General features: G+C 38.3%; 1 protein-coding gene across 2 annotated transcripts; it reads right to left on the bottom strand.

Annotated features, from left to right (window-relative positions):
- Positions 1–290: 290 nt before the first annotated feature.
- Positions 291–14,906, bottom strand: LOC117488471 (WW domain-containing adapter protein with coiled-coil-like). 2 transcript variants are annotated; one of them, XM_034137393.1, is made up of 13 exons: positions 14,580–14,906; positions 14,101–14,134; positions 13,303–13,492; positions 11,598–11,689; positions 9,712–9,827; positions 8,105–8,202; positions 7,150–7,431; positions 5,767–5,883; positions 4,006–4,154; positions 3,777–3,868; positions 3,103–3,289; positions 1,873–2,000; positions 291–1,783 (listed from the first exon to the last, which is right to left on the bottom strand). In XM_034137393.1, exons 1-13 carry the CDS (start codon positions 14,618–14,620, stop codon positions 1,714–1,716), a joined length of 1,596 nt encoding a protein of 531 aa, XP_033993284.1. In that variant the 5' UTR covers positions 14,621–14,906; the 3' UTR covers positions 291–1,713. The 2 variants fall into 2 exon arrangements, with proteins under 2 accessions (XP_033993284.1, XP_033993285.1); XM_034137394.1 differs by having other exon boundaries at positions 3,103–3,286.
- Positions 14,907–17,116: the final 2,210 nt, after the last annotated feature.

Below are 17,116 nucleotides of genomic sequence, written 5' to 3'. Positions count from 1 at the left end.
TAGTTATAGCTCATTTAATTTGAAAGTGCAGAGGAAAAAAAACAAAACCAAATGTGAAGACTGTTCGCCATCTCGTGGCCATAAATGGAACTGTATGGTAAACATTCTGATCCCATCTTACTTAAAATTTCCCAAAGCAGTCAGCTTTACTATTCTCATAAGACATTCCACACTTTAATTTAGAAAAATTACAAAATGCATTATTCATATTATTCACCAAAAACACATTTACTCTCGTAATTAAAGTCTACAACAGCTGAACTGTGAGTACAAACTAAGTCAAGCAGGAGTTGTGGTATAATATTTTATTCTCATATTTTATGGAATACAAAGCCCCGATCCCTTCCCCCCCACCCCCCAAAACAAAACGAAAAAAGTGTGCACATCAGATCTGGTGGAAACTAGTCAAGGACGAGGAAAAGAGATGAAAGACAAAAGAAAAGGGGAAGTTGCTTTATGGGGTGTGGAAGTGTACGACTGAAAATCCATGTTCATGTTCGTAAAAAAAGTAAACCCTCTCATGATGAATGAGCCCTTAACATTTTTTTTTTTAAAAATAGTCTTGCTTGAGTCTGTTGATAAAAGGGCTCCAAACAATAACTAAAATAAAATGTCTTTCCATCGATCTTTGTATAAACCATTATGACTAGAAGGGCGTAATCAATCGTGTGCAACAATAATTTAGCTTTACATTACTGCGAATTCAGTCGCTTTCCTATTCTTTTACACAATCTCTTGCTAAGCTGCAAAATAGGAATGAAATAATTCTCCCTATTTGACTTGGGAGAGAAACAAAAATACTAACAATTATAAAAAAAGAAAAAAGAAAAAAGAAAAGACAATTAGCAGAAGAAACTAGCTAGCAGGGCTACAAACGACCCCAAATATGTTCTAGCAGCCAAACTAGGTCCAATAATGTGGGCTTTTCCTCAAAAAATGGCTCTGAAACATCTGGAGTGTGTTTGACAAAGCTAGCCATAGAGTCCCAGCTAAATCTGCACCACTGGGACAAAGCAACTGAAGCACATTTAAAGTATTGATTTTTCGAAAATCTGGCCAAAAGTGGTCTTCGCTAATCTCATGATGTGTAAAAGCAACCAGCTTCGAAGACACACTGGGTATGGCAAAAAAACACACGGACAAGTATAGTGAATTAAAAATAACATTAGTAACATCACTGCCATTGAATCCATACATTTCAATGCAATTTCTAGAAGATCGGGGAGCATGATCAACCCCCCCCACCCCTCCGGGACTGTGCCACACTGATTATTATGAGATGGTTTGTTTTTTTTTGTTCATTTTCCAAAGAATGTAATCTTTTCCTGACCACTACACATCAAAAACACACCAGAAAACAAGTTAACCCGATACAATACACACAATCCAAGGTTCACGGTCCCGAAAGGTGCTGTTCTTGAAAAGAAAATGAAAAAAAAGGAGCCTCAGGTCCTCCGTGTCCACTCGGTTAAAGTGTCCGCGCGCCGAACCGGTACTTTCAGCGAGAGCAATTTGTGTGGTGGACGTTGGAAAAAGATTTTTTTTTTTAAAGAAAAGAAAAAGAAAAAGACGTGTTCAGGATGGAGGTTCTTTAACAGCTTCTCTGCTAGGGAGAATTAACAGGCTGCAGCAGCTTGCTGTCCGTGTCTATTCCTCTTTTCCGATCATTATTTCAATCCATCCATCCCGGTTCTTTCTCCTCAGGTAAGGTCCTCACACCATGTACGAGTTCTGGTTCTTCAGCTTGTCCAGCTCTTTGCTCTGCTGCCTCAGAAACAGGATTCTGTAGTTGAGGAGGAAATAAGTAAATCAATGTAATGATATGAATGTTTACTTTAGCTAATGTGGATGCTAATGTCACATTGACCTCACCTCTGTTCCCTGAGTGTGGCCTGAATTTCACACACTCTGACCAGGGAGCGCAGGTTTTTCATCTCCGTGCAGATCTCAGACATGTACAAGCTGCCCATGTTGTGGATGTCCTCGCGCAACCGAGCCGCCTGAGGGAGAGGGATGAAGCGTATTGTCAATGTTGCACACTGGGACGCAAAAGGACCTTCGAGGCATGCATTGGTTTTTAAAAAATGTGATTGAAATACAGAAACATTGGACCATTGGGCGGCTATGGCTCAAGAGGTATTACACTGATCTACCAATCAGAGGATCAGTGGTTTGACCCCTCCCTCTGCATTCAACACATCGGACTTACCTTGGACAAGATACCCAACTCCAAAAAATGCTCCCATAGTCATGGCTTCAGTATTGAAGTTTATGCAAGTCGCTTATGTCATGTGCTGTCTGCTAGGTCTAAGTGGGGCATCCATAAACATGTACATTATAAGACTTGCATATAACATAAAACTATCAAAACGTTTGCTTGCAATTAACCTGCTGAACACACTGACTGATATTCAGTACAACTTATTATTAGCAACAGGTGGTTACACTACTGGCATAAGTCATTAGCATAAATAACATTACTGAGAGTTTGCAACACTAACATGTTCATTATATCTATGTACAGATTACAGGTAATGAAATAAAACATTATAATCCAATTACAGCACTTTTAAGAACTTTACTACTTTATACTACTGGGGTATCTACGTGTTTTTTTCACACCTGTGCTAGATTAGATTCCTTTTCATAATTTTTCCTTTAGGACTGAAACTAATTATTCCAAAAATAGTTTCAGAATGCCGCTTTAAATGTCTAGTCCTATTTTTACTGTTATTGTAGTGGTAGGAATTTAATTTAAGAGTGCTGTCAGATTACTGCAGTTTTGTCACAACAGTGAAAATGTTTTTCAACATTTATTTGAAAATATTTCACATCCAAGTTAATTATTGTTACAAAACTGATTAATTGCATCGGGAGAACCGGTGAGCTCAGAGACAAAGATAGAAAAATATATATCAAAAGTTTTTCTATTTTTATTAAATAATAACATATATTAAATAAATGTTCAATAACCCAGGTATACTGTATTTTTTTTTTTTTTTCCAAAACGTTTCAAAACCCCGAGTTCCCCTCACGTCAAAATCACAAACTTTCAAGGATTCAAAAGGACCATGCATAGTTTTTTTGTACTTGGGGCAGTACCTGTTTCTCAGTGTTCTCTGAAGGCCATCCTTGGATATGTCTGATGAGGCTCTCGTCAAAATGAGTTGCCAGGCTGGGGGTGAAGGTGCCGGGGTTGTCGGGCTGGGTCTGGCTGCTGCTGCCGGGGGGGGCGTGGGGCAAGGCAGCGCCGGGTGCGTTTGATCCAGAGCACAGGAGCTCCTGGCTGCTGGGGCGAGACAACGAGTGGGGGGGGGGTTCAGATGCATTTTCGCTTTGGATCATGTAAACTTTAATTTATCCATGTGTAGCATTTACTTCACTGCTCCGTTATTACATTTGTGTGAATAAACATCCTCAACGTTGTATTTACCACTTTAACTGCCATGAGAAATTCAAGTGAGATGAATAATTGCTTGACAAGTGTGATAAAATACTACTGGACAAAAGAACTACAGAATGATCATGTAATGGTGTGCCTCCATACTGGACTATAAGTAACTACGTCTTTCCAATAAGACACCTTTGGAAACTATTTCTACTAAACAAATAGTCCCTTTGAAAACTGTTGATGTTGCTGTTGAGGTCTGTCAAATATGTTTTTGGAATTCAGTTGTTCTTTTAGTTTACTTTCTTCTGGTTGTTTTAAGCGTTGACCTTACCCCCAGGCAATTTTTTAGCACAAAATTAAAATGGCGTCTTGAAGTGATTCCTACCTTCTCTGCTGGATAATTCTGGGGTCCTCGGGACGCTTCTCTGCGGTCTGAGGCACAGGGACTGGTCCTTGTTTCGCTGAAGACATGCTGCCCTGTGGAGGGGAAAAGAGATGGCACGAGGTGAAGAAATAGGAGTGAAAACAAAAGGGTGTTTTGTCAAGGAAGAAAGTGGGGTTGAGTCATGAGCAAGGGGAAGTACTCCTCGTCTACTTTAGGTCCTGCGACTCACCCTGGTTTGTGAGGATGTGACGCCGCCAGGGTGCATGCCCAGGGGGGGTTTCTGGGAGCTCTGCGGCGTGCCGTTCCGTGGCGAGACGTACGGCCGCGGTGATGAGGCGTCCGACGTCAGGGAGACCGGGGACTGACTGGAGTGCTGGGCTGAAGGAGGGAAGGCTCTCTCATTACTCACAAACACTCATCAGCTGTGACCATGCATCAACCCTGGCGTTGTTCAGTATCAACACAAAGCCTGCAGTCCATTCCGTGCAAAAAGTGAAGTATTGTACACATGAAGAATTGATTTAGCAGCAAACAATGTGACAACTAGCTCACTAAAAAGGCTAGTCATACAAGTAGGGCTGCACAATGTATTGAAACTTTATCAAAAGCGCAATGTGGACTAGTGCAATATCCAAATTGCTGTATGCACAATACTGTAAAAATTAGCATCACAACAGATCCCTTGACAAAAAGCAATGCGATTTTCCTATTGAATTTCGGATTTTGCAGAAATGTCTCTCTCACATTCATGATACTCAACACGTTTCCTTTAGCTGGATATCCTTTATAGCATCACCACTTTGTGATTTTTTTAAGTGTAAATGCAATTGGCAAAAATAAAAAGCTAACGTCATGCTATAAACAAACTACATCATGGTTGCATGGCGGACTCGTGTCGACCTGATGATGTTGTGTAGTTTATTCGGCCCCTTTTAGCATGCGTCGTTTTTAATGACACATAGAAGCATTGGACAATCACCAGAGGGGTAATTACTGACGTATTTTATGTCTAAATGTTTATCTTATCTCAGGCATCAAACCAAAAATAAAACTGTTAACTCAAGAAAAGGGAACCAGAAGTGGTGAAATGCTAACTCCAGGTCTCATTCGTGAACCACTCCATAAGGACTAATGCAATATCAAAATCACAGAAAGCCCAATATTTAAAAATGTAAAATATCTGTCAAAATGTTATTCTGGATAAAGTATTGTGGTGCTGAGGGATATGGCTGCAAAATATCTTTATACAGACTTCATTAAAATACTTATTTGAGTTGAGTACAGAACTCCATCTATACCAGAACACCACACCATGATTATATTTAATTTATTTTTAAAGGAAATCTGAATAATTATGCAATAATGACAACTTCCGCTAAGGCAATTTCAATATTAGTCCATTTGTAATATAATTTGCGATATGAACATTTTTCACGTTATTATTGAAATACATAATAAAATGATCATGGTGTAATGTTTTTAAGAGGATCTGTACAAACAAGGATTTCTCTCAGGTATATTAATTAAGGAATTCTCTGAAGTACCACCATTTTTCCTTCAAAATTATATTTCCACATATTTTGCAGAGACCAAATATTGCATTAACTGCAATTTGGATATTGCACCATTCCATATTGCAATTTCAATACAATTTAGAATAATTGCGCACCAATAGGATAATACAAAAATGCCTCTGTCAAATTTTACTGCCACACTTGTTGCATTGCTCTGCAACACGTCCTCTATTTCACTACAGGCGGTTCATTCAAATACATTAGAGGACATGTTTTTTTGTTTTTTAGACGGCTATTAATCAATCTGAACATGCCTTAAACGATCCACGCTGTTACCTTGCATCAAGGAAATGCAGAATTTAATTAACTGAAGGTCAAAAACAAATTGTGTCTTAAAAAAGACGGACAGGGAGAGCAGATCACTTCAAAAAGTAAAATATTAAAATAAGGACATAAGTATGGGTGGAACAGCGTACCTTGGTTGGAGTGCTGAGCGGCGGACAGCAGAGCAGTGATGTTGAAAGCAGGTCCAGCAGTGAGGAGCTTATGAAGCACAGACCGCAAGGAAGCTTGGGTAACGGCAGCTGCCAAGACTGGAGGGAGGAAAGAGTGGACACACACAAACACAAACACACACACATAGGTGAGTGAGCTAGGACGTGCAACAGGTGTGTGCAAAAACACGCACAGAAAAAAGTAGTTCCTGATTGTTTTTCAGCATATGATTGTTGATGTTTATAGAATAAAGTAAAACACATTTTCATTTTACTCAAACACATACCTATAAATAGTAAAAACCAGAGAGATCTGGTCCATGATGGTCTCTTAACTTTCTCAAAAGCTGTATATTGTCAGGTGTCATTTGTCTGCACCAAAGTGGCTCGATTATAAGACATGCTTTGATTTTTTTCAACACCGTTTCCTCAAAAAGTAGTCCTCACCCTTTAGGTATTACCTCTCTAAAAATCAGCCATAACAATATCTTCCCCAGCAGTTAGCATTGAGAAACTCCCTCTGGAGGGAACTTTGGGTTTTTAGGGAAAACCCCCAAAAGCATAATAAGGCCTCTTTAACCTCGTCAAAAAAACAAGATTCCCGCCTTGGCAGCGAAACAGTTACCTGTGCATTTGGGCAACTTATGCATTATCCTTCCGTAAACCAGGGAAAGGGTAATGGCAGCAAGGAAATGAACCAAAAACCTGGTTTTAAGGCACCAAGACGCTGGGATCAGAGAATATCTCTCCTACCTTTTTTGTCTTTCCACCATTTTCTCCTATGCTTTGGAAAATCTTAAGCCTCTTAAATATCCTCCTCCCCTCTCCTAAAATGTTTGACCTTTAGAGCTTTATTTAGTGCTTAGACGCTGTGTGAATAAATGTTATCTTTACCAGGAGGTAGTCTTAACTTTAATGGGACAATTCTCAGAAAACAATTAAAAAAAATAATCTGACATTTGTTAGGTGGAGCAACTTTTCTAACACGGTAGATTTAAATCCTAAACAATGTAGCTACTCAGTGGCCACAACAATTGATGAAAGGTTGCTTAATTGATCTACCATGTATATATTTTTTTAAATAATTTTATATACAAAGCAAAGGGGAATTTTTCTGAATGTGTGTGCTCTTAGGATAGGCTGGGCTAACATAAGACTACATTTAAAAAACTGACATCAGTCTGTGTAGGCGCAGGTGTTTAACTGTTGTGAACAGGCTGGTATTCTAATATAATACAACCTCAACTTTTCCAAATACAATCAAAACAAGTCTTAAATATGGTCCAGTGCAGATCTAGGGGAACATTTCACCCTCTGGAAGACAGCCATGTGAAAGTGACATGTTGTGTTTCTGTTGTGCCTCACCCTCGTTGAGTTTGGCCATGTCCATGTTGCCGTTGTTCATCTGCAGAGTGGCCTGCAGCGCGGGCAGCAGCTGGTGGAGGAGGGCGGGGTCCTGCAGCAGCGCCGGGGAGGGGGACTGGACAGACGGAGGCGCCTGGCCCGAGGAGGAGGAAGAGGAGGTGGAGGAGGACATGGCGGAGGGGGTGGAGCCTAAAGCACCAGGAGCAGAGTTCAGGCTCTGAGAAGAAGAGGAAGAGGAATGGCCGGAGTTGGACGCTGTGGACTGGTCCCCTGATGTGGCCTCTGTGAGGGAGAGCGGAGGAATACTTAACACGAGATTTGACGAGGTAAACCGAGACGATGTGTGGACCGGAGACGTAAATGAAAAGAAATTAAGATATTATGTAGATGTCTCTTATTTCACCTTTTTATTGTACATTTATTGTAACTATTGTTATGTGTATATATACACACACACACACACACACATATATAGTTTCTATTATACACTTTTTTAAATGGGGAAACTGTCACAAAACCCAATTTCATTAACTGTCATAAATATTTCCACTATGAGATTTTTTTTTTTTAAATGATCACCGATTCAGTGGTTCAAGACAACAAAAACAAATAAAAAAAATGTCATTATTTTTAGAACAATTTAAAAGACAACACTTTTACAATATCAAAAATCAAACATGAAAAATCTCATATCATGATATTAATTCAATATGAATATAATAAACATCCCTATTTTGCCTATAAACTTATTAAAGTTCAATAAACGCATATATCGGATATTTATAAAGTGATTGTGCAAATGTTCTTCCTTTAGTCAGATGACGTTGAAATATTTCAGGGTATGTGGACCAGCAACAGAAATTCTAAAGCAAACTCTGAACTACCTACAATGTTGATGATGATGATGACCATGTAAAAAACAAATAGCTTTGTTTTATGAATCTGTTTAACTTACTTGTTGAGGCTTTGTCCTGCAAGGCCTCTTGTCTGTAGTCCATGTCCCGGGGGAAACTGTTCGCCGGCATCTTGACTGGGTCTTTCTGTCGTTGTTCCCTGAAGCAGATTAAGCAGAAAGTGACAATTTGCAGGCTGCGGTTAGACTCTGAACCCTAAGCTAATGATACCCTGAGAAGACCTGTGTGCTGCGTGATCTGTGAGGGAGTCACTAATGACATGTAAATGCATGACGTAATAAAGAAAGCATCTTATCCAGTAAAGTTAATCAGGAAACTGATATGTACTTAAATGTGGGTGATTTTTTATTAAAAGCTTGAAAGTTTAATATAACCTAAAATAAGGTATCTAAAATAAGAGTTGTTTAGGGACTGATGTAAAATAATTGCCAATAATACCCAGGGTAGTTTATAGTTATATTACCCATCAGGAGGGAGTTATGTTTACATTTTTCCTTTACTTATTTCAAAGTTTGAAGTTGGTGATTTATATGAGTGTGATTTGTTTTGTTGGCTATGCATTATGGTATCTAAAATTCAAGATATAATTAAGAATATTTCATAAAAGTAGACAGTACTGTTTTACTAGTTCAGCTTTATAGAGTAGTGCAGGAATGAGTGCTTAGCCTGAAAATGGGTTAGCATTTTAGCACTTCTGGGCTCCTATTTCAAAGCTACTTTTTGGACACGTTTTAGCTAGATTCCCAAAAATAAAGTCTGTGGGTAATACAAGCTTACGATATTTCAAGTTTGTATAACGACATAAAATGTGTCAGTAAACACCGCACCTGTGAACATTTGAAGCTTTCACACATCTTGAAAAATGGCAGTTGCCAACAAGTGACGAAATAAGACTACTAAACGTCATCACGCCGAAGATTAGCTGCCTTTAGCTTACAGTGTTGACGCATAGTCATGTGACCATTATGTAGTTTGTTTATAGCCTTAATATTACTGTTACTCCACCGATTGCATTTACGCTTCAACTATTATAAAAGTGCCGTAAATATGTGGACTCTTATCATAAACGTGTTTGCCACAGATCTTATTTTCGACAATGGAAAAATCCAGTTGCTATTTCCAAGTCAGCCTACAGCTAAATGACTTACTCCATTTTAAGTTTAACTAGCAATTTATAACCTATTACATTTCTAAAGTAACCTGCCTAACGCTGCATGACTTGGCCTTAGAATGAGATTCTTGATTACCAATTCATGTCAATGATCTTGAGAAAGTCATCCACGCCTTTATATCGTCCGTCTTGACTACTGCAACTCCCTATATACTGGGACCTGTCAGTCATCCCCGTCCCGCCTTCAACTGGTCCAGAACCCCGCAGCCAGGCTCCTCACAGGTACCCGGAAAAGGGACCATATAACCCCCATTCTGTCCTTTCTCCACTGGCTGCCAGTGCGCTTCAGAATTGATTTTAAACTGTTTGTATTAATGTTTACGTCGGTGTTTCTTTTATTTATTTTATGAAAGGTTGTGTTACTACCTACTCTGTTCTCGACAGCACTTTGGTCAATGTGGGTTGTTTTTAAATGAGCCGATTGATTGATGTTTAAAATTGTACGCATTGCAACATTTCAATTTAAAAAGGACTTGCCTCTCCAGCAGGTCCTTGGGCTTCTCCCACTGGGAGACCTCAGTTCTACAGTTGTAGTAGTACTTCTTCCCAGAGGAGCTGATGTGTTCTGTCCAGTCATCTGATGGCTCCTGGTGCTGAGAACACAACACATGAGACGTTAATAGGGGTTATTGTGAGAAGTTAAAGAGCACTACAGAAAACCTCCTTAAAAGTAGTAAATAAATAATGACATTTCCAAGACGTATATAATCATAATACGAGGAAGCTAATGGCCTTTAGCAACAACACTGATTGGAAAAGGGGCTCCTATGCTCCCCTAAAGATAGTAGCATTTAAAAAAAAAGATTACAACGGGGGAAAAACTGTCCTTGCGTATGACTGTTCATCTGACTGTAAAGACTCCCAAGTTTCTGTTTAAAAAACAAAAGTAATCATCCATGTACTCTGGCAGGCATCTCTTGCTTTTCACCCTCAATATCGATTAGCTTTTAAGTATGGATGGCAGCTAGTAATATAAATAATCATGGTCATGTTTACGCAAACAATTCCAGTCATTGTGACAATTCAAGGGAGAGAATATACTTAGCATCATCCTGTTGTTACCATTTAAATTGCATCAAATTCAAAACGGACTAATTTTTGTAGAGGAGGCTTGAGCCACAACAATACATTATTTAAAAAACAAAAAGGGGTTAGCTGACCTAAACTAAGATAAACATGCACATTGAGAATTACTCTAGATTATAGCGGATGTAATTTGACACTTACTACTGCAACAAAAAAAGGCTTTAAATGCTATAATTTGCAGGAAATATATAATAATAAAGAAATAATGTATGTTCTGGGCCTAGAAATCTCAGCACAGAAAAGGCATAATTATCAGTGTGCATATATTAGCAAAACATAATCTATAATAATTTAAACTTGCTAAACCTAAGCTGAAAAGCACCTCTGTCTCTTCCTGTGTGGATTTCCTTTCCTCTCATCTGTCTATCTCATGACTGAAGCATAAAGGTGAACACATGAGGAAAAGCTAGCCTTTTTGCAACACATTTGTCACTTAGTTGTAGAAGTCATGCTGTGTATACATATGCACCACTCCCTCCTGTCTACTTCAAAATGACAACAAATAACAGTGAACACAACTATTGGTTTTTGCAGACTAGCCATTGAACAGCATGAAGATTCTATGTCACATTATCCCTGTCGAACTGGTTTGCGATATTATCCCGTTAATCATCAAACTATGCTTCTTTATATGATTCCTAAAATGGCACTTGAACCTAATTGTATTTAAGAATCAAATAGTTTTTGAATCACAGATAGGATTCATCTTTTTAAGTGAACAGCGTTTGTAGTGAAAAACAAAGACTTGACCTATTTTAATGACCCTAAAGAATAGTCCATCTACATAAATAAAAGGAATTAAAAACAAAATCAATATTGTGAGTCTGTTCTTACATGATTACTCCTACTATGCATTTTTTCGAGATTAAGGCTCTTTCTTCACTTATCCAGCATGATAGTGAGCTTTTTAAATAATATTCATGATTATCCTTGTCACCTACTTTATGCGACATTTTTATTGCTATCTGCAAAATAAATCCTACATCATCTTATCTCTATCCTAGGAAATGTCAAATATTTAGTATCCGGTCTTACTGCTCAGTAAAAGCCAGTGACGAAGTGAGATGTATGATGAGATTTCCTAAATATTTTAACAAAGACAAGCCTGTAACATGAATATAAAGATCCAATCATGCATTGTTTTGAAGAGAGAACTGTCTACACAGAAAGATGCCTCTATATAATGTCCCGCATACCATGTTGCCCAGTGGCGTGACAGTTATTTCTACAGGAAATGCTGAGGGTATATCATCAGATAACAGCGGACAACGTCTTACCCTGTCTGCAGGCTTGCTCTGAGTCGCATGCGAGTCGGAGGCATGGTGGGAGCTGTTGTTGTGAGAGTTCTCCTGAGGAGAGCCGCTGGTCCCTGCAACAGAGACATTCATCAAGTCACAGAAAATACACAGTGTTCTGCAGAGGACTGAGACTTAGTGCAGCTGAGTGAAACGCTTTGTAAGGTTGTGTTTGCAGTGTTCACATTGAGCAGTGATAGCTGTATTGTGACCTATCATGCTATTTTTAGGCAATAGCATAGGTCTCGGATATATAAAAATATATAAAAAAACGTGTCTATGAAGTGTTTTGCTCAAAATACCAAACAGATCACACATTATTTCACTTCCCGTTTCAAAAGTGCTGATTTTGGGTATAAAGCTTTAAAAAATTAAAAATTGATAAAAAATACAAAAGGAGGGGTCTGAGCTCATGCGGGACCCGGCAGCTACCGTCTAAACTAAATACTGCCGTGATGAAACGCCATATCATGGATTATCAAGGATTATTTCTGAAACAGTATGGAGCTCAAAGGCTTTCTCTCTTGCCGGTTATACCACAAGGTGAGTTCCTTTTTATTTCCTGCTTCTTCACACACATGCTCTCCAGTACAGGTTAGCTCTGAGTGTTAGCGATGCTAATGTAAACATGCACCGACCATATTACGTCCAAAACAGTCGGACATTGTTTCTGATAGCAACGTTTCTGATAGGGCCGTTGGTGTAAAGCCAGCCTACATTTCCAATATTACGCCATATCGGACACAAATCTGGATCAGCTCCGTTGTAGCCCTGTTTTCGAGATTTGGGTACGGAGGAAAAGAGAGGGTTTTATTTTCTGATGCTGCGTGAGTTCCCTGACACACCGGGGACACATATTTATGTATAAAAGACATCAAAAAGTGCATTTTGCAAGATAGGTCCCCTTTAATGTAGGAAAGTCTTAATTTCCCTCGAAAAGAAGGCAAGAAGATATCAAAATTAAAAAAACCTATTAAGCAAATTGCTTTTTTAAAAGAAGACCCATTATGTGTTTTGGAGTTTTCCCTCTCCTGTAGTGAATTATATAGATTTTTGAGCATGTAAATGGTCTGCTAAGGCTAAAATCTCGTGCCAGGGGGAGTTTCTCTACCCTGCCTGAAAAGCCTAATTTGGAGTCCTTTGTTTACTTCCGTACCATAATGACATCACACTAGTGCTCAAACACATTGTGCGTGATAGGCTAAGGGGGGGGGGGGGGGACATCTCTAAGCGGTTTACCAATCAGAGCAGACTGGGCTCTGGTTTCAGACAGAGGGTGAAAAGAGGTGCTGCAGCACAGGCAGTATGAGAAAAATAAAGAGCTTTTTGAACATTAAAGCACATAAACATGTCAAAGTAGAGGAACAAAATACAAATGCTAAATTGAGCATAATATGTACTCTTTAAACAAAACATTGGCCGAAAATGTCACATTCATTGCATCCGAGTATATACAAGTCCACAATGTAAGTATAAAAAGCAAGTTAAAATGAACAATGCAAAAGCTAATACTCATCAAAAAACCCTACATCAAATGAACTACAATAAGATAAGTGCTACAACAATCTGATATATTCTATTTGCCGTGCAATAGCTGAAGCAAATTGTTCCCCTTTCCTTTTTGTCTAGAAACCTTTATACATCATATACATATATCCACGTGTAAGACTAAAAGATCCATGCTTACCATTTTTTCCTCTAACCGTGTGAGAGGTTTTTGCCTTGCCATGCCCCGCGCCGTCTCCATGTCTGCTGACAGGACTTTCGTCAGAGCGTCGCAGCATCTTGTAAGGGGGCGTGGGGTCTGATGAGCCATCGCGCACCTTGTCATAGCGGTGAAGGCTGCTAGACTGGCTCTTTGGCTGAGATTTATGGGTCTGGATTGAATAAAGCGTGAGAGAAAGACTTGTTGGGATGTGGATGTGTCATTAGATTGTTAAATACATTTCCAATGCGTGAAATCCACGTCTCTAATAAATATTACAATTTTAGTCTACAGGAGATATTCTCTGCCTTCGAGCATTTATTGAACGTAGCCTACAGGAAGCCAGTATTAGGAAGGTATGTTCAAGGAATACTATGGTGTCCTAACTGGACAAGCCTGATGCCAAATCAACACAATTGAGAGAGAGAGAGAGAGAAAACTCTCCTAAGCTTTACAAAAACATTACACAAACTACCACAGCAGGACTTCCTATGGAGCGTTTTGTAAGAGCCATGTAAGTGAATGTAAATACAATCTTAAATGGTTTATTTTGTTCAAAAGTATTATTAAGTTACATTATAATTGGGAGTTTAACTGGAGTGGTAATTGAGACCCGACTCATGCTTTATACATGAAAATGTATGTTGAGTTCGATCAGGGTTGATACATTCACCATATAACTACATGGATATTCATTTACTCTAATGGAAATACTGCACTTTGATTAGTCATGTATGTTAGAGGAAACTGATGACAGGTGACTGATGTCATATGTCATACCTGATAGGATTGTGAATCCCTTCTGTCGTTGCACCTGGGAAAACACACAGAACAAAAATGTTTAAAATGTTAGCATTTGAACGATGTGGTTAGTTTTCTCAATTAGCAACACACTTTCTGGAACATATTAAACGTTAGCTACCGGCTATTGATAGCCGTTAGCAAAGTTAGCTTGATTCGCTACCTTGGAAACAAGTTTTTTTTATCAATAGCGGAATTGAACCGACCATTTTTTGAATGTATTATACTTAATGTAGACTATATACGAGAAGTGTATCTTTATCATGTTAGTTAGCTAACATTACGTATACGATAAGCTTTAGGAAATAACCGGAACCCAAAGCTAATTGCATAAACTGTTAGCTTGTAGCACTGAAAGCTAAAGGCTACAGCCAAAGATAAATAACCGGCTAACAAATGAAATATATGGTAAACCAAAGGACTAACTTTAAATATGTTACAGTGTGTGCTTAAATTACCCATCGCTGACTCTTGCTGGTTTCCTTGCATACATCACCATCAAGGCCGTGGTGATGTGTGTGTGTGTGAGAGGGGGAACCGTGGCCTCCTGTATGTCTGCTCTCACAGTTCTCTTTTCTTCAGCTTCCTGATATCTGGATTCTCTATAACCTACCAAACAGATACCTACAAGCTGTGCATCGGGCACAAGCACTGCATAGCGGGTGGTCTTTATCACAAACCACCCTCAGTGCATCGTCTGGCATATAGTTACGGTATACGCTTAGTTCGGCCGATGTAGTTGAGCGAAAAGCAGCAGAGTCAGGAGGAAACGGAGAAGACGGACCCCTCGGTAATGTTTAGCTAGAGAAAAAGAAGTTCCGCTTCTATATTTCAAAATAAAAGAACTGGCAAATATGCTATTTAAGGAAAGAAAAAAGAGAGAGATGAAGAATACATTGTTAACTTCTTCAAGTGTCATTCAATTTGGCATTTAAAAGCAAAACAACCCAACATATTAATGGTATCAATAAATTGTAAAGAATGACGGCTGAAACAGTGCAGAACACTTGTATATTTATATTCCTAGTGTAGTTATGACAGAACATGTCTCAATTGGACGTACAGTGTGTACACAAACATATAATAATAAGTAAAACTGTACATCCCATTGAGAAATAATGTCATGTTTTTTTATCAAACAGGGAAATGCAGAATTGGCTACCAGAACAAATATGTATATATTTTAATGTTTTTGTTGATACATTGAAAACGAAACCCTGTTATCATTCTTGTCAAAGAAAATCGACCTCGTTAACCAAACATTTAACATGTTCTTTCTTAAGTATTTCTTACTTTGACCATTTAAAGTTTACGCTCTTGTTTTGAAGTAAGTAACTCAATTTCCGGTATTAGCCTAGCTGTCTCTGGCTAACGTGACGCAGCTATAAACGGAGCTAGTTGTTGCTGTGGACTCCTCCTACGAGTTCACATCTCGTTTGCTGGACATTTTCTGGGACACACCCACGGTCTGTGCTAGTCTGCTCTGTTGTCTCCATCCTCTTGGAGATACATGAACACTTGACTACCATACACTGTAGGCCTATGTCTAATACTGTGTTCTCCTCCTTGCACTCAGTTGGTGTGGTGTGGATAATGAGGCAGTACATCATATACTGAATGAATCTCTGGTCAGTGCACAGATGAGCAACAAATAAACCTTTATTTCTGCATTTATCCCATACACAACACATGTATTTTGATAAACTCTCTGTTAGCTTCCCCACAGAGAGGTCAAAGGTCTTGAAATGCACACTGAACATGGTAAGTATGCAGTGCTTTGAATAAAGTGTCCTAAAGCCCCCAATGAAAATAATTATAATGAAAGCCCCCAAAATAGGGTGAATATTTGAATATTTTGACATGCATGAACCAAAATGTCCCTTCCTGTGATTGCTAAGGTTGATGCACATGCACACAATTATTATTCCTTTAAAAACCAAAATATTTATATAATTCATTACCAAAGAGAACCATTTGAAATAAAATAGCAAAAACGAACTAAAAGGATGCAAATGCTGACCTAAAAAATAAATGTAATCTTAAATCTGGAAAGTAAACTATAGGCAAACTGTACGCCCCATTCTCTTTGATTGCTGTATTGATTATCCGTCGGCTTGATTTAGGTCAGACCTGACACCTATTGACACAATAAAGGACAGTCTCTTTCTAAAATCCAGCCAGTTGATCGCATTACAACCCGTCTCTACAAGTAGATGTTCAAATGCAGCTGCTACTCTTTGGGTATTAAGGGATAAGGCCTGTCTGAACTGGGCCTGATGGAATGGAGCGTCTCTGGTGAGTGCATCTTACATTTTGTGTGGGAGTTTGGGGTGTACATTTACTTAACTTAAAATGTGTTGGATTGGTCATAAACATTACACTCCTAATCTGTAAACTCAATTATTTGTCAAAAACAATTCATTATTTACTCACAATATTTTTATTTTATTATTAAATTACTGCTATTGATAATAAAACTAAAATAAATATCAGCTTGCATTTAATATTCTGTTTCTCTAGCTATGCAGAGAAACAGAATATTGACATGACAATATTTATTTACAGTTTAAGTATAACAAGGGAATTTAGATGGAACAAATCTTCAATTCAACCAACCATTACATTATTTTAAGCGTTATATATATATATATGGTTTGAGTTATGTTTTCATATTTCGTTTGATGCAATTTTAGGTGAGTAAAACTCACCTGGTTAGTCTCAATATAATGCAAATGTACAGGGTATTACAAATCTAATTGATGAACAATTTAATGTTTACTCATGTACATTGGTGTATGGACAGTGAAAACGTGCAATAGAACAGATGTTGAAATATGTAATTCCAGCATTAGGGGGCAGTAATATCTCAGAAGAAGCATACATACATTGTGGAAAAAATAAACATTTATTTTTTATTTTTCTGCCACACTTTCTTTTACCAATAATAAAAACAAAATAAATCTGGAGAATATTATGAGTGTATATATATCAAGGG

The sequence above is a fragment of the Trematomus bernacchii genome, unplaced genomic scaffold, assembly GCF_902827165.1.
Source record: "Trematomus bernacchii unplaced genomic scaffold, fTreBer1.1, whole genome shotgun sequence".
Lineage (NCBI taxonomy): Eukaryota > Metazoa > Chordata > Actinopteri > Perciformes > Nototheniidae > Trematomus > Trematomus bernacchii.
This window is presented reverse-complemented; position numbering and strand designations above follow the sequence as displayed.

Excerpts from the sequence above, each read along its gene's own strand:
- LOC117488471 (XM_034137393.1), bottom strand. The coding sequence starts at position 14,620 with ATGGTGATGTATGCAAGGAAACCAGCAAGAGTCAGCGATGG. Across the intron at positions 11,690-13,302 it reads CACGGTTAGAGGAAAAAATG|GGACCAGCGGCTCTCCTCAG; the intron begins GTAAGCATGGAT and ends TCTCTGTTGCAG. Across the intron at positions 2,001-3,102 it reads CAGAGAACACTGAGAAACAG|GCGGCTCGGTTGCGCGAGGA; the intron begins GTACTGCCCCAA and ends CCTCTCCCTCAG.